The sequence below is a fragment of the Podarcis erhardii genome (assembly GCF_964252035.2).
Source record: "Podarcis erhardii genome assembly, chromosome: 14".
In the NCBI taxonomy this organism is placed as follows: Eukaryota; Metazoa; Chordata; class Lepidosauria; order Squamata; family Lacertidae; genus Podarcis; species Podarcis erhardii.
The window spans coordinates 31404940-31427183 of NC_138503.1; the positions used below are offsets into that span (position 1 = coordinate 31404940).

The 22244-nt window shown below is 45.6% G+C and overlaps 1 protein-coding gene across 1 annotated transcript in view; it reads left to right on the forward strand.

The window, feature by feature from the left end:
* Positions 1-899: 899 nt before the first annotated feature.
* PKD1 (polycystin 1, transient receptor potential channel interacting) overlaps positions 900-22244 on the forward strand; it is a 106610-nt gene continuing 85265 nt past the window's right edge. Inside the window, 2 exon segments of the mRNA XM_081840603.1 lie at positions 900-1297; positions 1300-1729. Coding sequence (XP_081696729.1) covers positions 946-1297; positions 1300-1729 — 782 coding nt within the window. The 5' untranslated portion in view covers positions 900-945.

Below are 22244 nucleotides of genomic sequence, written 5' to 3' on the forward strand. Positions count from 1 at the left end.
CTGGCAGCTGCTCTCCAGCGTTTACAGGCAGGGGGCATTCCTAGCCCTACCTGCAGATGAACCTGGGACATTTATGCATGCAAAGCAGATGCCCTACCACTGAGGCAACAGAACCAGAGGCTGGAAAATGGGAAACCTTTTTACATTGACACAGATAATTGGTCTACTTAGCTCCATCTTGTCTACACTGATAGGCAGCAACTGTCCAGGCAGGGAATGTTACCAGGAAATGTCATGCGAGATTGAACCTGGGATTTTCTGCACAGAAAGTAGATGCTCTCCCACAAATCACAGCATTACACTGAGCCAGACATTTAGTCCATTTAGCTCAATATTTCCTACACTGGTTGGCAGTGCCTCTGCAGATAGAGGCTTTCCTGCCCTACCAGGAAGTGCTGAGGATTGAAAGGGGCTCTAATTGTGCTGCGCTCTTTGGGGTGCCCAATCTTTTTTCAAAGAGGGCCAGATTAGATGAAGTGAACATGCGTGAGGGCCGACCAAAGTTGTTGACCTTTTTTTAGGATTGAAGTTGTTGGGCTCCCCCCCCCCCCCGATTTTACCCCAGAAAATAAACTGCCACAGGGGCCGGATTAGACCCCGGAACGGACTTTGGACATGCCTGCTTTAGAATCAGAGGAAGCTGATTTATCTGGAGACAGTTCTTTGGTCCATCTAGCTAAGTATTGCCTACACGGACTGGCAGTGGTTCTCCAAGGTTTCAGGCAGGGAGTCTTTTAAGCCCCCTGGACATGCCATTGAGCCGAGACCTTCCGCGCGCAAGGCAGATGGTCTCCCAGTAAGCTGCACCCATCTCTCCATCTAGCTCAGTATTGCCTACACTGACAGGCAGCGAGATTCCGGGGACTGATCCTGCAGGGCAGACGATGCTCTTCCACTGAGCCCGGGGCCCTTTTCTCGCGGGCGCCCCGGGAGAGGCGCCGCCGCATGGGCTTCTTCTGGCCGCTGCCGTCGGACTGGCCGGGGAGTCCGGAGCGCGGCGCAGCTTCTGCTGCCCCGAGAAGGGGCCTGGCAGGGTTGCCTCCCTCCTCCGCCGCCTGGCCCTGGAGCCGCCTTGGCCGGGGCAGGCCTGGATTTCCTTCCTGGAGCGGGGCTTGTGGAATGCTGGCGAGGCGCCCCGACGGGGCTGGGAAGGAGGCGGAGGCGGAGGGGAACCAGGAGGCGGAGGCTGCCGCTGCACGGCCACGGCGGGAGTGCTGGACGACGACGAGGCGAGGCCCGCTCGGCTGGCTGGCTGCGGCGCCGCGGGCGAGGAGGCGGAGGCGGCTGGAGGAGCGCGGCGGAGGGGCGCGGAGCGGCGGAGCGCACCGGCGGCGGAAAAGGCAGCGGGGAGGCCCGGCCATGGGCCGCCGCCGTTGCTACTGCTAGGCGAGGGGGCGGCCCGGCCGGAGCGGCCATGCCATGCCCGCGCTGAAGCGATGCCTCCTCGGCGCTGCCTCCGGCCACGGAGAGCGGGGAGCCGGCCGCGACGCAGCCATCGCAGCAGCCTCGACGCCGCCGCCGACGGAGCCGCGGCGGGCTGGCCCCGCTGGTGCCTCTTCTGCTGCCTGCTGGGCGGCGGGCTGGCGCCGGCCAGCGCCCGCGGCTGCCAGCCCTGCGGCCCCGACTGCGCCTGCAGGAGCTTCTCGGCCGCCGCCTGCGCCGTGGATTGCGCCGCCCGAGGGCTCCAGCGCCTGCCCGGCCCGGCCTTCCCGGCTGCCACCGTCGCGCTGTGAGTACTGGCGGGGCGGGAGGGGGCTGCTCTTGTCTGTTTCTCTGTCGGGGGAGAGGGTCCCCCCCCCCTCCAAAAAAGCGAGAGGGAACTCATTGTTCTGAGAGAGGGAGCCGTCGAGGTTGACGTCTCTCAGGACAGGCGGAAGGAGGAAAGACTCGGCAGGAGTGTCTTTGGAACTCGCGGCCACCAGATGTTTCTCCGGGAGGGGTGGGTTGCTAAGCTTCCAGCCCCTGAGCATGGGTGTGTAGTGCCTGCCAAGGCGTTGGACTAGACAACCCTTTGGACCCCTTCCAGCTCTACCGTTATATGATTTTATGACTCAGAAGCGAACCCTATGGTGTTTGATGGGGCTCTTGTGGGCCCAGACGACATGTAGAACAGGTTAGAAAGACAGTGGCGTAGCGTGGGGGGTGCAGGGGGGGCCGGCCGCACCGGGCGCAACATCTGGGGTTAGGGCAAATCCACGGGTTAGGGGGCGCAAATCCACGGGTTAGGGGGCGCAAATTACTTGCCTTGCCCCGGGTGCTGACAACCCACGCTACGCCACTGTAGAAAGATGGTGGAAGAGAGGGGTGTATGTGTGTCCCCTTTTCAGTGGCTTTTGGCATAATGGAACCTCCATGTTCAGAGGATGCCTATCTTGGAGTATCTCATACATCTTAGATTAGTGTTTTCCAGCTTTAGGTCCCCAGATTCTTTTGCGATTTCAACACCCATCGTCCCTAACAATCTGCTAAACTGACTGGGAATGATGGGATTTACAGTCCGAAAACAATTAGAGACCCATGGTTTGAAGAACACGAAGTCTTAGAGCAACCTTTGCGTTGGTTCTGTCATTAACCTGATACACCAACAGGATGCACAAGAATGTGTGGGTTTTGGATGGGGATTACCAAGAAGGGGGGATGTTGGGAAATGCAGTGCCCCAGCCAAAGATGTAGCACACAATTCAAGGGGCATCCATGAATCTCTTAGTCATGTTCTGTCGGAAGTACAATCTCCCTTGCACCCTTCCTTAATTGCCTCCTGAGCCCAGTCCCAACAGGATAGTTTCTTAAGTTGCAAAACCATCTGGCAAACCTAGTGCCTCCTTCCGTAAATAATTTGTGCCCTAAGGATGGCATCCTGCATCCCAAGGTGATGGCAGTCTCACTCCACACCCACTCTGATCTCGCTCTCCAAGAGTTTCCATCTCATAAGAAGAAGGATGGGGAACCTGCAGCCCTCCAGATCTTGTTGGACTCCAACTCCCAGCTGTCCAGCAACATCTGGAGGGCCGCAGGTTCCTGACCCCTGCTGAAGAACCTAAGAGGAGTCCCGTTGAATCTGTCCGAGGGTCTGCCTACCTGGTCCAGCAGTTGCCTTCCCACAATGGAGATGGGCTTCCGTGTAATTGTTGTTACATTATTTACATTCATTTAAAGGCCTTGCATGCTGCTTTCCATCACAGGTGACCTCAAAGCAGCTTCCATAAGGCATTTACAACAAGACCTACTTTTTTTAAAGACAATGAAAACCAACAATACATAACTCAAGCAAAATCAATATCAAAGTGCAAAGAAAGACGTTTATTTTGTGTTCATTGATGGATCTCTACTCTGCCTTTAAGCTGACTTCCATCACATATTTTAGGTCTGTGACAATATTGGTGGGACAGAGATGTCCTTCCTTTCACCTGCTCTGATTCAGGTTTCATTGAATCAGCCTTTTCCAAACTGGTGCCCTCCAGAACTAAGACATCTGGAGGGCACGGGGTTGGGAAAGGCAACATTGGAGGGTCTTACATTCTAGTACTTGGAATACAAAAATTCTCTGTTCTTCTCTGTCCACAACGTGCATCATTTTATAAACTCTCTCTTGTGTCCTTGCTTTGTTTTGCTAAGCTAACCATCTTTTATCTCTGGTTGCTTTGTTGCTTGAGGAGGATAGGGTACCACTGATCTCTCCTGATTCAATGGAAGGAGGATGTCCAGAACAGATAACTGTGGCATCCTTGACACCAAGGAGTAAGAAATAACAAACAGCCAAAACATTGTCCTTTGTAGTGTTGGTGTCTGGGAGTCAAAGGAGGTAGCTAGGCAGATTTCCCATGTAGGTAGACCTCTCCCTGGAAATGAAAACAGTGTTATCGTCTTACGTGTTAGGTCTCTCAAACATTCTGAAAATCATTGTGCTAAATGTCAGGTGTGCATTGAAGTTGCAGCTTGCATCTCTGATAAGAGCTAACGTTGCCTGTCTGCTTGCCTGATGAGACGTTCTCTGTAACGGAAAAGGGTCACTTACTATTTCAAGAAAAGAAAAGTTGCAATTTGCTAGGAGGAGGCCGATTTTTCTTTCACTTGGAAAACCCCAAGGGGGGCCTGGCCTTTCTCTGTTGGGAAAGCCGCAGATCTTGCCGTGCGGTCAAGCAAAACTTATTAATTATTTGAGTTTGCTTTGTGCTTAAACCCCCTTCTTTGCATAACAATTTCGTTGCTCAGATACGATGTTGTTCTGTGCTGTCTTCTTGGTGAATGTGAAGAATCTCGTTAGTTCGAAACAAACTCACCATTTTAAACAAAGTACTGATAACTTTGCATTCTGGATGTTTCGTTTTTAGATTAAATTCATTTAATTAACAAGTGGCTTCTACAGAACTAAATCTGCATGGGAAGGGCTGAAGCTCAGTGGTAGAATACATGCCTGGCATGCAGAAGGTCCTCAGTTCCTGTGTACACACTGTCATTTCTCGGAACTGTGGTTTGTTAAAGGTTGCTGGGAATTGTGTCTATGTGAGGGATAAACTACAGTTCCCAGAATTCTTCAAGGGAATTAATACACTTCAAATGTGCCTTCAAAAGGGCCTTCTTGGTAGTGGCGCCCGCCCTGTGGAACGCCACTATCAGATGTCAAGGAAATAAACAACTATCTGACTTTTAGAAGACATCTGAAGGCAACCCTGTTTAGGGAAGTTTTTAATGTTTGATGTTTTATCGTGTTTTTAATATTCTGTTGGAAGCCGCCCAGTGCGCCTAGGGAAACCCAGCCAGACATGTGGTGCATAAATAAATAAATAAATAAATAATACTTTAAAGATAAGGGAGCAGGACTTGCAAGGGCTGGTCCTGTTCTGCTGATCTTTATCTTGGTTGCTAATTTCACTGTTCAGCACCGAAAGGAATAACGAGACCCAAATCAAGTGCTGAAATCGAGCCCTTAAATTGTCAGTCCATTTACTGACAGAAAAACCCCAAAGTTAGATTTGCAGTAGATACCTTGGGTGGTGGAAGAGCATCAAAAGGAAAAAAAAAAAAAAACCCCAAAAATATTCCAATGTAATTTTTAAGTTGGTATTTGTTGAAATTTCTGCTCATCTCACCTATAAATGTTTTTACAGGGTGCAGATGCTGAACTGAGTAGACGTTTTAGCTTAATTCCCGGTTGGCTTAATTGAGCCTAACAGTGTCAATCTCGAGACGAGAGTGAGATTATGCAGCTGTGCTATATGGGAATCTAAATATACTCCATGGTGCTTCTGAATACCAGTTGCTGGAAACCACAGGAGGGGAAATTTGCTCTTGTGCTCAAATCCTGTTGGTTTCCTGCTGTGAGAACAGGATGCTGCTCTAGATGGGCCATTGGCCTGATCCAGCGGGGATCTTCTTATGTCTATATGTACTCAAGTAGAAAAGACAGAGGCAAGATTCACCACCTTTTCATGGGATGCCAAGCATTAATCGCAAGTTTCTGCTGTGCATAGATTCAGGAGCTGGACCACTGTTTGTGATGGAGGAAGTGCTGGGCTGCATAGATCTCTCAATCAGGCATGCAGAAAGATTGCCAGAAAGTATGGGAATCTTAAGATATTCTAGATGGTCAAAGCTGGATTTAAAATATCTGTTTTGGCAGAAAGGGGAAATGTTGCTTTAATAACTTGAGTTAATTTCAACTCTTTTCTTGGAATTTCAACTCCTTTCTTGGAGTCGAAATGTTTTTTAGTTAGCAAATTCTCACCCGCCTCCCATTTTCTTCCACTTCCGTCAGTTTTCCTTAATTTTGAGATTTGTATTTATTTTGACTATTTAGGTAGGTAAAAGAACAATATTGCATTTATAGGGAAAACTCTTTTTGATAGTTGGTCTTCATATTATCATCCATTTGAAAAGAAAACTGCTTTAAAATAACTTCTCAATGATTCCTTACTCCGTATAAATAAGAAATATCCATTTAGCAATAGTAAATCATGATGGCAAAGTAAAATCAGCTTTGGCAGCTTTTTAGATTTCATTCAACTAATATTTTCTCCGAGTAGATCTCTTTAAAATAATAATCCTAAATTGTTCCTGTTCTATTCTGAGGATGATACAACTGTATATATAGCTTTGGGTGCGCATTCATGTACATATAGCCCTTTTGGAAAAAAGTTTGAAATGTAATTCAAGAAATAGGATATAATATCCCTCTTCATCCAAAAGATATTATTTTGGGATATTTTAAATTGGTTAATAGTTCTAGAACTGACTGATGAAAAAAATACTTAACTGTAGAAATTTGTATTGCCGGGTCCTGGAAAACTTAAAAAGTTCCAATAATTTCAGAAAAGTTAAAGAGATATTGTTCTGTTGGTAAAAACAAAACAAAACTTATTACACAAAAGATTAATTTAGAAACCAAGACAATAGACGATTGAAAGATGATTTGTGAATTACCAGGACAACAATTTTACAGATAGTAAGATTGAACCTTTTATTTTTATTTATTGTAAAGCTGTTGGCTTTGTTGTTATTGTATAATTTTTTTTCCTGATTTTGTGTAGGTAGTATATTAGCCATTGTTACTGATTCTGCTATTTATATGTTGCACATTTATGAATTTAATACACACATATATCACTCTACATTTGTAAAATAAAACAAATGTGAAGTTGATGTAGGAGAAGTTAGGCACCTAGTGAAGAGAAGTGCGCGTTGAAGAGCTCTGTTGAAATATGTAGCTTGCAAATTGCCTTACATGGCAACGTTGGAAGCCGCTTAATACTGAGTCAGGCCAACAGTCCATCTAGCTCAGTATTGCCTACACTGACCGGCAGTGGCTCTGCACAGTTTCAGAGAAGGGGACATTCCCAGCCCTACCCACAGATGCTGGGCATAGGAACTGGGACGTTCTGTATGCAAAGTAGATGCTTTGTCATGAGCTACAGCCTTTCCCCAGGGTCAGTCCAATAAAATACCACCATGCCCTGTGCAGTGACTGACAGCGATACACTTTGGAGGAATTTGGGTACCGAAGCTGAGCGATTCACCTTGCAACCAGTGGATGAAAGTGTAGCCTTATGAGGCTTTGCCCTCGGGTGGGAAAAATATTGCACCTGGGAAAGGGAAGTGGGAGTCAACAGACACTCAAGGAATAGTTTCGGAGAAAAGGCTTTTTATTTCTACCATCCATGAACTGGTAGAAGGAGCAAGTGTGATAGTTCACAAAAAGCATGCACGAGTTCACAATCATGTGCACAAGCATATATACCCCTTTCCAGTTCCCTCCTCCTTTCTCCTCCCTCAGGAGTCCTGCCCATGAGTTCCTCTGAGCATGAACAGAAAGCTGTCTTGGGACTATTGTGGACTCTTCCCAGGAAAGGGGGGGGGGGTGAGAAGCCTTGCGTTCAGCTTGTTCAGATGCGTTGCAACCGAATGAGATAAGATTTGTTTCTCAGGCCTGAGTATTCTTGGCAATGACAGAGTCTATTCATTAGCCTTTAAAAGTAACATTTTGCCTATGCACAGCATCTTGTGAGAAAAGCAAGCAGAGAAAAGCTGTTTTGGATTTTTAGAAGACAAAAGGGAGTTTTGGACAGTTTTGAGGCCTGGGGTGATTATTGAAGCCTGGGGTGATTTCAGTCAGGATTTGGGTATCCTGTCCCTTCATTCCCCCCCTGTTTGTTTTTGGACAGCCGCCAGGCCTGTCCCAAATGGACCACTATCCTTTCTTGAGGCCACTTACGCTTGCCCCAAGTTTGGGAGCTGGGAGCTGCCTCTTGCAATTTTTGCTAGGTCAGCCGAGCGTCTCCTTTGACGGGGTGCAGTGGCTATCGGGTCAGGAAGCAAACCCCATGCTTGCCACATGTTCTCGTTCTTGAGCAGATACCTCCCCTTCTGAAGGCCACACCAAGCCAGAAAAAGTTCCTGGCATGGACTCAGGTGTAATGGTTTGGGCTGGGAACGTACATGTCAGATTGTCACTGGCGTTCTTTGACACAAAGCCAGCCAGTAATTCGGTGAACCTAGCCTTAACTGTGCCATTCGTGTACAGGCTTATTACCAAGTTGGTGCTGTGGTTCAAAGGGGGGCTTTAGTTAAGTTCTGGAGGCTCTGGGTGGAGCTCTCCCAGGTAGTTGTCGGAAGCTTCTGATGTCTTTTTTCCCATTCTGACTTGGGTGGCATCTGTAGTTGGGGACACATTCAGTGGGTTGTCTGAAAGGGCCCACAGTGCTGTGGCTGAGAAGTTTAGAGCAAGACAAATGAGGTCTGGTAGGGAAAAAGTGGTTTGGGACATGGTTTAATTGAGTCCTGGTGCAAATAAATATACATACAACTGCCTTTGTGGTGAGTTCAGTTGTCAGGCTTGCTCTGTCCGTAAGAAAATCCCTGGTGGATCAGACCTCAAAGGCCCCATCGAGTCCACGATCCTGTTTCTCAGCATGGACAACCAGATGTACGTTGGGAGTCCTCAAGCAACAACAACTCTCCATGTTTGTGTTCCTCAGAAACTGGCCTTCAGAGTAATGGTGCTTCTTGATCTGTCAGAGAGCATATACTGTAGAAGCCTTTGGAAATTACCCAAAGGTCATCTACTCCAGCTTTTTGCCATGCAGGAATTATAGCTAAAGAATCTCAGACAGATGGCCACCCAACCTCTGCTTAAAAGTCTTCAGTGAAGGAGACCTGCCACCTAGCAATCAGAACCAATAGATCGGTTGATTATGCTACCACCACCATGAATCACTTTGGAAATGATGTGGCCAAATGTCCATGTGATTTAGTTTAGAAAACGGAGAGAAGATAACCTGAGATTGATCATTTGTGGCTCATGGAAGGGGAAGTTGAGATCCATCAAGGGGAAATGGATAATGAGGTCAAGCATAGAAGCAAAAGCTCAGGTGTTCTGATGAAGCTGTTTTGTGATCCTGAGAGGTGCAGTCCAACCAGGGCTCCTTGCAACCCGCATGACAGCTAAATATAAGCATGATAACTTAAGTGGTCCCTCCGTATTCATAAGGAGGACAAACCTTGGAATACCAGTGGCTGGAATAAATTGCAGCTGAAGGCCACATCTGTGTTCATTTTTTGCTTGTGGGCTTCCCACGAGCATCAGTTTGGCGACCACATTGGATGCTAAACTAGATGTACCTTTGGTCTTGTCAGAAGGGAGCTCCTTGTGTTGACTCTTGGCTTGTTTTTTTAAAATTTAACCATGGTCACTGTTGTGGGTCCTTTGCACTTTGATTTGGATGTCCAGATGTGGATGTGGAGTGTCCCCTCCCTAGTGTAACATGGGCTTTTTTTGAAATCCTCCCAAATCAAGATGTCTAGTTCATGAAAGTATTGGGGAACAATCTCTATCCATTTTATCAGTGTTTGTAAATTTAGTGTTTACTTTGCACAGATGCTCCAAGAAAATATAATGGGGCAAAAAAATTCAGAGTGAGAATAATAGAGGGATTGTTATTCGTTTTGTTTTTTTGCAGGGGTGTGTTGCTTGCTTTTCCGTTCATGTTTTATTTGGGTTTTGCAGGATGTGTGTGTGTGTATGTTTTGTTTGTTAATTTCCAGGAGAGTTCTAAGCATCACCAGTTCTTCTGTGATATGCATATTCTGTGGGTCTCATGACAGTTTCTCAGATGTCCAAATGTGCCCCCCAGCCAAAACTGTTTGGAAACCCCTCTGCTCTGGGTACGAGTAAGATTGGATATCACCCACAGATATGCTTCTCTTTGTTCATGTACTTTATCTTTGAATTTGAGGAAGATACGATGTCATTGTACAGATGGAATGTTAACACCAGACAGACTCAATAGCATGTATGGAACTAATAAAATGATTTTTTTTGGAAGCGCTGGACCCGTAGAGTGGATGCTTATGTTTCACATATGTGTTGGGGAATGTCTTTTTGCTAAAGTTTTTTTGAAAGGGCGGGGATGTGATATTTATAAGATAACAGAGATGCATTGAGACTGCATTCCTTTGTGATCTTAACAAATTATTTGAAAAACTCTTGGTATATGAAATGATAAGAGCTTGGTCTCAACTTCACTACACATTTAAAGCAGTATCATAGCACTTTAAACAGTCACCACTTTCCCCCAAAGAATCCTGGGAACTGTAGTTTCTTAAGGGTGCTGAGGGGTTTACCTATCAATCCCAGGAAGCTCTGGGAATTGTAGCTCTCTGAGAGGAATGGTGGTCTCCTAACAACTCTCAGCGCCCTGAACGAGCTCTCAGGAAGCTATGACTGCGTAAAGTGGCATGATACTGCTTTAAATGTAAAGATAGGGCTTTTGATAGAAAAATGTGTCAATAGATGCAAATACTATAATCCCAAAACTCTGGAAAGCTTGAGGGGTCTTCACATTTTTCAGAATGTCTAGAGATTATCAGGGAGGAATGAACTATCTGGTAACATCTGATTCACCAATGAAATGGGATTTGTAGTTGTGATAAATGGTCGTATAGGTGGGTTCCTTTTGCTACCTCTCACAATAAGTCTCCACATTTGCCTTTTCTTTTCTCTTTGGTAATGGACAGGTGCTTTTCTGTATTGGCTCCCCTCATAGAAGCACGTCCCTTTTTATTATTTTCCCAGTTGGTGAGGTGTTGTGTACTAATAGCATATAAAACAGGAACACCTTACCCCATATGTGCCCGCTTGACTGCTTTGATCTGACACTGTTGTAGGAGCCACATAATACTTGTTCTGCAATTGTAAGAAATTGATATTTTAGTGTGACAGAACCTACACTTTGGAACTGCCTACTGCTTGACATCAGACAGGCATCTTCAGTGTACTTTTGACAGCACCTGCTTAAAACATTTTTGTTTAGGCAAGCCTATCCAGCTACATAGATGTTGACATGATTTATTTTATTTTATTACAGTACTGTTAATTTAATCTTTATAGGTACTTTTCAATATTTTTATTGGTAATTTTAATATTTCTTGTAAACTGTTTAGAGGTATATGATTAATTACCTGCCCTTCACCCTGAGGTCCCAGGACACGTTACAGCACTAAAACACTATATTAAAAAGTTTTAAACAATTTGCAATCACAAAAACAAGCTGGGTACTAAAAACTTCCAACTCAAGTATCAAAGGGCCATGGTAAAGCGGTGCATCTTCAGCATCTTCCAGAAGCTGTATAATGAAGGTGCCAGACACAACTCAGGGGCCACCACGATGAAGACCCTTTCTCGGGCTACCACCACTCTAGGACATATCTGCCGGTGCAACTGATCAGTAGTGCCTCAAACTGAATTATGATGGGGTTTTTTTAAAAAAGGGACAGGAAGCATCTGTATTAAAGGAAGACATTCTTAGGGTCAGGGTACCATGCCTTTCGTATGATAAAATGTGTATAAATTGCATACAGGTATAATTTGTAGCATCTCAGGGAGATGAGCAGTTCATTTGATTGAAAATGAGCAGATTTAAGTTTGCTTGGTCCCCTGCTATAAAGGGATGACTTCTTTGATCCAAAGGGCATTTAGTAAATCAGAAGTAGGATTCTGAAGAAGGAAGTGCCTGGTGGATCAGGTATCGAAACTTCTGTTAAAGGCATGATATTTTGCCGAGAGAGACTTTTTGATCACCATTGCTTTCTTTGTGGCACACTTTTGTTTCAGGGCTTGCAAAGTGACTTTGCCGGATCACTGATCATTCCTGCTTGAAGTTTTGCTCTGCTGAGCCTCCTTTGGAGTTTTTAAAGCAAGGCTATCCCTGCTTACCCAAATCATGCATGGTGGCGAACTGGAGTTTACAGCCCTATAAATATTTAGAACGCCACTTTGGTGGTCTCGCATGACAAGTCTCTTATTTCTCAGTTCCCCATCTGTAAAATGGTGATGTTATTAACCTCACCACAGGGCTGCTGGGAAGGACCCAAATGCAGATCTTAAAAGGACTCTGCAGATTTCAAGCGCTATGTATGCCCAGCAGATAGAGAGAAAACGTGTTTCAAGGAGTGGTAAAAAAAAATATTCTGGTAATGAGCAGGTTTGGAATTTTTATTTTATTTTTAAAAATCTTAGTAGCTTTCACAAACCTGCTGTATTCAGTTGTGCACCTTTTATAAACTGCTAGGTAGATGCCATCTGAAAAAAGGAGTCTACTAATTTTAAGTATATAAGCTTTGATTAATCAGTTCAGTTTGCACTTATGTGGAACTGGATGTTCTGAAGCAAAAAAGCAAATTTTCTTGGGTTTTAGATAATATGTGCATGCATCTGGTTACTTGGGACAGCTTTGTAGTCAAGCAAATTAAACACTGCAGCCCTTGATGATGATGAATAACGAATAATGATGTTGTAGAGAACTATTCTTTTTCTAAGAACTTCCTGCCTGGTCGTCTGGAAATCACTTTTGTTAGCCAGTCAGCTGGGCATATAGCTATCTGCAAGCCAGGTTAATCAGCAGACTTTCTGCATGCATTATCCAGAGGACAGCAGTCCCTAATGCCCCTGACCAAAACCAGATCCATGATCCTACATTTCTCAAGGGGGTTTAAGAAGGTTTTGATGCTAATGCCAGCATTTCTCATTTGTGTTAGAAACCGATCCAGAAAAGTATTACGCTGCTTATTTCTTCTTTGGGTAAAATCTCAATGATGCCTCCAAGTCTTGAGCCTTTGAAATAATTTATAGCTTTAAATCCTTTCTCTGCGCACACCCTGGCCCCTCGGCATAGTTTTTTCAAGTACCAAAAATAACATCTGGAGAAAACAGAGTCTCACAGAAGGTTGCTGTCTGCAGAAGAAAGACAACAGGGTGGTGCCTGATTTGGGTTGTCAGGGGGAATTCCTATAAGTCAAGGAAGTAATCTGTATCATCTTCCGAAGTAATCAGTCTATAAAAAGGGCACCTGTTGGATGTGAGCATATATTGTATCCACAAAGCAACTTCCTATAGTTTTCTGGGTAGAGCTGGGAGCATTTTGCACCTACCAACCCTTCAGTTCCTTAGCGACCTATTTACGTGCTTGAAGATACTTACCCATGAATGGTTATAGATATGCTGATTTTGGGACACCCACCATTCATAACTGGTGATGTGGAGCAGAATGTTTTTTTCAAAGCAGGATAGAGAGTGGTGTACCACTGCTGTGTGGCTCCCAGGGGATTGCACATAAACTTATGTGGCCCTTGAACTGGAAAATGGTTCTCTGCCCCCATCTTATCCCATGGGAGTAATCTGAAATAGTTTTTAAGATTGTCATTCTGTTGTATCAGGAGATGAGGCAGAATTATTTGGGGAGACTGGCTGGAAGAAGGGATGTTCTGAGCAGTGACTCATTCAGAGGTGCATTGGGCAGCCTCCTTTGTTGAGTGGCTAACTCCTGGGAGCTGCTGGTTGTTCATTTAGTTTATATTCCTGTGGCAGGCTTTCAATTCTCTCATGACACATGAGTGTGTTCTGTGACATATTTTTTGTGGGTGTTAAGGTTTCTAAAGTGCCATATAAATGTTCTAAAGTGCCATATAAATGCTCAGATTCATCACCATCAATAGCAGATTTGTCACCCTGTCTACAGTTCTGGAGTTTTTGCTAGTTTCTTCATTGAGGGATCTTAAAAATAGGTTTTTGGGTGTGAGAAATTCAAATCTTCTATTATTTTTGTGATTCGACAGCATTTAGCTTGGTAAGTCTACATTGGATGAAGAAGCACATAAACTGCTTTCGGGAAACCAAAGAGTTTTAGTTTTACCTCCTGAAAATGTCAGGTAATGCTAAACAACAATAGCAACATAATACAACTGCAAGTACTTGGTAATAATTGTTAATGATTTCTGTGCAATGTTGCACACATTTTACTTTCCAACAAAACTAAATTATATCCGTTTAACCAAAATATCTTTTGAATTCCCAAGTCATGTTGCAGCATTTTAGTACCCCTCATTTTGGGAATCTGAAAGCTGAAAAATTCAACACGCCCTACCCTGACGAGGAAGCAGGTGGGGCCCTGCTCTCTTGGCCTTGCGGCTGTTTTCTGACGGGAGAAAAAACTCTGGCACTGGTGCTCGGAAGAGGAACGGTCACGGGTTCTGCCTCATGTGCTGCTTCTGTGTAGAGGCTTAATGGCTTCCGCATGGGAATGTTTCTCTCTTCTTTATGAGCAGAAGGAGCTGTCAGAGACAAGAGCTGGGTCCATCAGCACCAAATGCTGGGGAATAGTAAGAAAGGGGGGGTCCGATCCTGTGGACGCTGGGCACATTACTCTCCTGTAGCACTTGAGCGTGAAAGATTTTTGGGAGAGAGGCTTTCCTGTGGGCATCTGGTGCCTGAAGGCTGATTCTCACCTATTTGAACCGAAGAAATCGGCGAAACTGCCGAATTCTGCTTTGCAGAGTTTGGGTAGAGGGTCCCATGGATGAAATTCCTTTCTTCCAGAACTCAGTCATGTCCTAGAGCAATGGTTCCCAAACTCTTTTTTCAGGCTACTGCCCCACCTGGGTTCCATAAATTCACCCCCAGTCCCCACTTTGCCGCCCTATAAAAAGAATTCTTCAGAATAGCAGTTTGCACAACTCACTTAGGAAGGGAACAACACAATAAAATTCAAAGCAGTTACAGTTCATGGCACATTTATTCAAAACCCAACTACAGTGGTACCTCGGGTTAAGTAGTTAATTCGTTCCAGAGATCCATTCTTAACCTGAAACTGTTCTTAACCTGAAGCACCACTTTAGCTAATGGGGCCTCCTGCTGCTGCTGTGCCGCTGGAGCATGATTTCTGTTCTCATCCTGAAGCAAAGTTCTTAACCTGAAGCACTATTTCTGGGTTAGTGGAGTCTGTAACCTGAAGCGTATGTAACCTGAAGCGTATGTAACCTGAGGTACCATTGTAAAACTATTTAGTTTCATTAATTTTTAAAAAACAAACAAACCAGGAACTTGATTCAGTGATAGTAGCTTTTCAAAGTCTGATAGCCATTTTCACCTCCAGTGACCCTTCTGCCCTCTAGCATGCTTCCAGGGAATCCTACTGCCTCCCCAAGGGGTGATACAGTTCACTTAGGAAACCAATGCACTAGACCTTTCTTCTTCTTCTTCTCCTTCTTCTTCTTCTTCTTCTTCTTCTTCTTCTTCTTCTTCTTCTTCTTCTCTTTTGCATATATTGAGCCTTGGCCCATGAGAAGCTATGGTGTAGCTTGTCACCATGCTGGACTGGGAAGGGCCGTAGCTCAGTGGCCGAGCATCAGCTGTGCATGCAGAAGGTCTCAGCATCTCCAGGTAGGGCTTGGAATATCCTCTGCCTGAAATGCTGGAGAGCAGCTGCCAGTCAGTGCGGACAAAGCTAGGGTAGATGGACCACAAGGGCCAGATTCAGTATAAAGCAGCTTCGTAAATGGCTATGACGTCTGATATTGTTCCTAGGATTCCCACTTCTCACCCACCAACCACAAAGCCCACACCCCATGGCAGAGAATCCTCGCTTATTTCCACAACCTGCTGTAACCGGGAATTGTCCAGTTTGATATTTCACCCCCAAAAGTCGTTTCTGCCCCAGGCGGTACCCAGTGGTCCATCCTGGAAGCTGGCTGGGGCGAAATTGTTGCATGTAACGTGCTGCAACAGTCCTCTGGGACAACTGGTTTCTGTTTGGAAAGATCTTGGGGCTTTTCTGTTCCTCTGCTGAGAGTTTCTTTAAGAAGATGGCTCATTGCTACTCCGTCTCTCTGTGTGTGTTTGTGTTTAAAGTGGTAAGGTTACATAAGCAGGAAAAAAAGTTGGAATAAGCATTTCCTGCAATTTGCTTCGGAGCTCTGAGGACAAAATAAAGCTGCATGGAGCTCCAGTGACAGATGGAAAGAGAATCGCCTTCTTTTTCATTCATATATTTGCAGTGTTTTCTCTCCTGTATCGTTGGGGTCCATCGAATTGGGATTGGTATCCAGATTCTGGAGCAGTTAAGGGTCTAAGGGTCAGAGAGTTGTTTGGGTTCCAGAGTGTGGATGGGGAACAAAATTTATCTGGTTCACATTTAAAGCCGAATTTCTCAAATTCGCACTTTCTGAACAGTCACGTTTGGGGGGGGGGGGGCTTATGGATCCAGCTCTGTCACCGGAGTCTCAGGTAGCCTCAGTGGCTAGAGGTGCCTTTCACCAACTTCAACTAGATTGACAACAGCAGCCATTTCTGGACCAGGAAAGCCTTGCCACAGTAGTTCATGTGTTGGCTACTGCAAGACTGGATTACTGCAATGCATTCTATGTAGGGATTCCCTCACACTTGAGAGAAGCTAGTGCTGAATGCTGCAGCATAATGGCTCACAAGAGTGAGGCCTTGTCAACATACTACACCTGTGCTCTGAAATCTGCACTAGTTGCTGACTTGCTACTGGTCCAGGATCAAGGTATCTAAAGCCCTTAACAAGTTAGGACAAATTTACCTACCAAATTGTCTCCCCCCTGCCCCCATGTGCCCAATGACCGCTATGATTAGCGGAATTGGCACTACTGCCACACATAATACATGTTTCACATTTGTAAGGACTCCATCATTTAGTATGGCAGCAGCTACACTTTGGAACTCCCTGCCTATTTTAACTTTCATATGTTTTAAATTAGGGTTGTAATTTTTTTACTGATTTCATTGTTATATCTTTTTGTAAACCGCTTTGAAGGTTTGTTTTGTTTTTCAGTCAAGCAGTATATATATTTTTTGAAATAAATAATATGAGAACTGAAACGCAACTCAGCCTTCAAAATTTTCTCTTATCTGAATATTGCAGCGCAGTTCACCAAGTGACCAATGTTTGCAAAAATGCATATATTAGGAGAAAATGTGCCTAAAGATGGAGAGGAAAATAGCATGCTGGGAGTGGGGGAGAGGCTGGAGGTGAAATCAGACACTGAAAAGCTGATAGCATTGGATCGAGTTCATCAGTTTTCTTGACTTGAATAAACTAAAATGTTTTAATTGGATTTGGAATAACTGTGCAATTAAATGTTACTGTTTTGAATTTGGCTGTGTTATTATCTTCCTTAGTGGATCGTGCAAACCACTCTTCTGAATAATGCTTTTTAAAGGGTGGGGGGCACACGGGATGAGTTCATGGAACCAAAGGGGAGGGTGCACCCCAAAAAAAGTTTGGGAACTGCTAGGCTGCATTGTCCAGGCCTCGTGGGCCACAGAGAATATAGGAGAATGTGGAAAGGAAAAGGTTTCCTGAAAGTTGAGACACGCTGGCCTGGAGTTTGCAGGTTAATCATTAGCCCTCATGGAGCGGCAGGGCGGCTGCCTTCAATCTGGGATGGGTCACCCCGCCTTGCTGCGCTTGGGCTTCTTGCATCGAGGAAGCGATATCAGATTTTGGCACAATGGGTCTGTTTCTCAGATCACCAGGCGAGCTGGCGGGGAGTGGAGAGCATTGGTTAATATCTAAATGAGCGGCGGCCATTTGTTAAGCTCCATAGCGACAGGGCCCAACACAGCCTTGTAATACGTGGGCAGGCATGCGCTGCCAACCGCCCCTAACTTTCCACTCTTCCCTTCACCAGTCGCTTGTGTCAAAACGCACACCATGAGGGTGTGGTGGATTCGTACATTGAGCTGCGGAGACCTGGGTTCACATCCCCCCTCGGACATTTGAATTCAATCTAGGCCAGCCTCACAGGGCTGTTGGAGTATAAAATGGGGCCATCTTTAAATATCCCAAGGGCTGTCACATAGAAGAGGGAGCAAGCTTGTTTTTCTGCTGTTCTGGAGGGTAGGATTCGAACTCACAGTTTCAAGTTACAGTAGAGGAGGTTCTGACTAAACATCAGGAAGAACTTTGTGACAGTAAGAGCTGTTCCATAGTGGAACGGTCTCTCTCAGGAGGTTGTGGGCTCATTGAAGGTTTTAAAGCGAAGGTCGGATGCCCATCTGCCTTGGTTGCTTTAGTTAAGATTCCTGCATTGCAGGGGGTTGGACTAGATGACCTTTGAAGGTTCTTTCCCACGCTATGAATCTATGGGATTCTTGGAAGAAAGGCAGGTAATAAATACAATTAATAACAGCAGTTCTTTTTTTTAAGTTTGTAGAAAAGGGTGGGAAGTTTCTAAAAGGCGTTTGTAATTCCACGCAAACACAGAAAAAGGAATTGGTGGGTGGAGGGTCCAGGTTTTATTTACTTATTTCAAAACTACCCCCATTTTTCTAGGCCTTATGACTGCAAAGGGATGCTTGAACATACGTAGGCCAGATGTCTGTAGCCCAGGCAAAGGTGTTCACACCTTGGCAAGAGATGGATTAGGAATGGCTTACAGACTCTTAATAGGTGTGAAGCTGGTTTGAAAAAACACCACATCCAACGGAATAAAGGGCGAGTAAGAGGCAGGATGATAGAAGTTCATAATATTATGCACTGTGTGGAGAAAGTGGATAGAGGGGAAAAAATTCTGCCCCTGTTATTACACTAAAACTCATGGACATCCAGTGAAGCTGAACGTTGGAAGATTCAGGACAGATAGGAGAAAGTTATAATTCACACAGTGCGTAGTTAAACTATGGAACTCACTTCCACAGGAGGCACAGGATGGTTATCAACTTACATGACTTTAAAAGGGGACTGGACAAAATCATGGAGGGGGAGAGAACTGTTAATGGCTATTAGTCAAGATGGCTCTGCCCTGCCTCTGCAATTGGAGGCAGCAGTGCTTTTGAATACAGTGGTACCTTGGGTTACATACAGTTCAGGTTACATACGCTTCAGGTTACAGACTCCGCTAACCCAGAAATAGTACCTCGGGTTAAGAACTTTGCTTCAGGGTGAGAACAGAAATCAGGCTCCGGCAGCGCGGCGGCAGCAGGAGGCCCCATTAGCTAAAGTGGTGCTTCAGGTTAAGAACATTTTCAGGTTAAAAACAGACCTCCGGAACGAATTAAGTTCTTAATCCGAGGTACCACTGTAGCAGTTTCTGGAAACCACAGGAGGGGAGAGGGGGCTCTTGTGCTCAAATCTTGCTTGCGAGTTTCAGACAGCCATCTGATTGGCCACTGTGAGAACAGGATTCTGGACTAGATGGGCCGTGGACTGGCCTGATTCAGCAGGCTCTTCTTATGACGTTATCCAAAATGCATGTTCTCTAAACTAATCGTTTGAGCGCTGATGTAAAAACCCAGCACTGGGAACACAGTGAGTGTGCAGCCGATGGGAGTGTCGACACAGATCCTTGGTTATCCCTGCTCTAGAAGCAAACTGGGGCAGACGGGCCTCCCAGACTCTTGCGTCTTGGGCTCGCTGCTTTGGCAAAGTCGCGGCAATTCTGCGGCTTGCTGGCCGTGCTCTTAAAACCCCAGGTAGGGATGAATAGCCTCCCTGTTCCCAGCAGCGGCTGAGCTTAGGAGGGGCTCTTGGCAAGTTCCCCTGTGGTTATGCAGCCTGGGGAAAAAAGAAATCTCCCATCCCTTTCCTTGCCGAGGAAGCTGTGCCCAGCTGGGTTTGTCTCCAGCAGTAACCGGAAACCGCATCCAGCAGTAACCGCTGGTGTTCAGGAGAATCGAGAGAACATTGAAAATCAGTTGGAAAGTATCGGAGGCGGTGAAGTCGTCTGCCAGGTGCCCTGATGAGACGGGCCTCCTGCATGATACTTTTTTTTTGGGGGGGGGTGCTTGTTAGAGGCCACCCCACCAAGAGCTGCTCCTTTGCATCAGCAGGCAGTTGCTTGGGCCATTTGGCTTTCTGGGTAAGATCCTTTAAGGCAGTGGCACTATTCCGGCTGGACCTTGGGTTGTCAGCCTTGAATCCTGCAGGCTGCCCCCCCCCCCCAAGCAGTGCTCTGACTCTCTTCCTTTGAGCCCCTGAATACCAGTTGATGGGAATCGCTATTGGGGAGAGTTGTTGCGGTTGTGTTAAGGGCCTGCTTGAGGACATCTGGCTGGCCACTGTGAGGATGGGGCTGGACTAGTTGAGCCCCCTTTGGCCTTATCTAGCTGCAGGGCTCTTATTGGATTCTCTCGCTCTGATCTCTAGGGCTGGGCAATACAGTTAAACCTTGGTTCCTGAATGCCCCCGTTTTGGAACATTTCGGCTCCAGAACGCCAAAAACCTAAGTAAGTGTTCCGGTTTCCAAATAATTTTTGGAATCCGAACGTGCTACGCAGCTTCCGTTTTGTGTTTCCCTATAGTATTGAGGCTTTCCCTTTCAGTTTTCAGTTGTCGAATGTTTCGGAAGCCCAACAGTCTTCTGGAATGGATTACGTTTGACAACCGAGGTTTGACTGTATCTGGTTTTCAGCATCTCAATATATCACCAGTTAAACACCGCAACATACTGATATATCATGATGTCTGAAATAAAGATGGAGCTATGTCAAGGCATTGGCTGGCTTCACGTATGATTCGCTGCCCCTTGCATGAGACAGGGGAGAGCAGGGCCAGCAGAGTTAACAGGGGCTGCAGGAATTGAGAGAAGCATTGGCTGGGAGGGATGTGCAAAACAATAAGATATAAAAATATAATATACAATAGAAGAGCCATTAAAAATGATACCAAAATGCTAAAAGTGGGGTGATCGGTGTTGGTTGTGGATTATAGTTCTAGGAACAGACGTTAGTTGCAAATTATCCTCACAGGAATCAGTACTAGTCGTGAATTTACTTGCAGGAATCAATGTTGGTTACGAACTTTCTGATTGCAAATTTATCCATGTAGAAATTGATGCAGGTTGTGAATTATCCTTGCAGAAAGTTGTGGTTAGGATTACCCAATTTAGCATGGCTACCGATGCAGAGATCTCTGGCAGTAGTGGAAGGAAGGCTGTTGCGGAGAGTGTTTTAAAAGACGTTTGGGGCGGGGGAAAGAGATGGAAAAAGTCTGTAGAACCCAACTGGTTCTTTTTTAAGAGATATGCAGCAGTAAATCTGTGTCAGCAGCAAAGGCGGGTGCTTTCTCCTACCAGAACCTTGACATCTCCCTGCCGTTTATGAAGGTGTTAAATCACTGAGAAGATTTGCAGTGCTGTTAAGATCCATTCCCCTGTGTCGTTTAGTCTGAGATGCTTTTTCCCGTACCAGAAGGGCTGGAAGTTGTAGTCTTTGAATCTCAAGACTTCTTCTGATTTATTTATAGATTTGCAAATAAAACGTGATACCTAGGACAAGGCGAAAATTTCTCAGGTGATGATTTTTCACCATCGGGTTCTCCCTGAAATGTTGGGAAATTTCATCCCCTACCCTTGAGAAAGTTTGGCCAAATGGTCCTCTCTGCTCCTCTGCCGCCCACGAACAACCTGTCATCGTGTCCTGTTTGGGCCTTGTGCATAGCTGTCAACTTTCAGATTTGAAATTAAGGGCTCAACAGCCTTGAAAATAAGGGATCAGCAGCATAGCTGTCAACTTTTGGATTTGAAAATAAGAGATCAGCAGCCTCACCTGTCCCGGAGACAGTCTACGAGATATCTAACAATCTGGGATAGCAGCGGGAAGCAGCAGGAAATGGCACTGGAATAAGGGAATTTCCCGCAAAAAAAGGGAAGGTTGACAGCTATGGCCTTGTGGTGGAGTCCGCAGGCCGAAGCAAGACCACAGAATGTGTCGCTTGCTTTTGACAAAGGCTGGAGGTGTCTGCCTCGCCTAGATTCAGGAAACAGGCCTTCAGTGTGGTGGTATCTATTAAGTTGTGGGTGGACATAGCAGTCGACACAGAGATTTCTCCAAGTGGTTCTTTATAGTAAGCTGGAACTAAACTGAACTGCAAACAGGGTTTCCCGCCTAAATTAACTTATGTGGACCTGAGGGAAAACTATATACACACAATACTCCTGGTGGCCAGGGTGAGAACCTCAGTACATAACAGCACCTACTCTTGCATGATACATCTCAGGTCCAGCCTGTGTCGTTCTTTGGTGCCTGATGAGGAATATATGTGTATGTGTGTGTGTGTAGCTATAGATACAGATGCAGCATGCATATACATATGCATATTGCCTTGCATGTGGAAGGCCCCAGGTTCATTCCCTGGTGGCATTTCTAAGTAGGGTTGTGAATGTTCCCTGTCTGAAACTCTAGAGAGCAGCTGTCATGGACTGGCTGGATGCAGAGGAGTAGAGGCAGGCATCAGCTGGAGGACCCCCAAGAGAACCCTCAGCAGAAGAAGGGTCAGAGCCAGGGGATTAGTGGTGGGATGACGACAAGTGGCCAAAGGGGAGAAGAAGGAGCAGACTGGGAGGAGGTGGTGTCGGAAGCTGAAGAGGCAACAGGGTTTAGGGAGAAGGAAGAGGCTGTGACAGAGGGCAGTTCAGACTCAGAGGCAGGAGAGGAGGCTGGAGAGGAGGGGATCCAG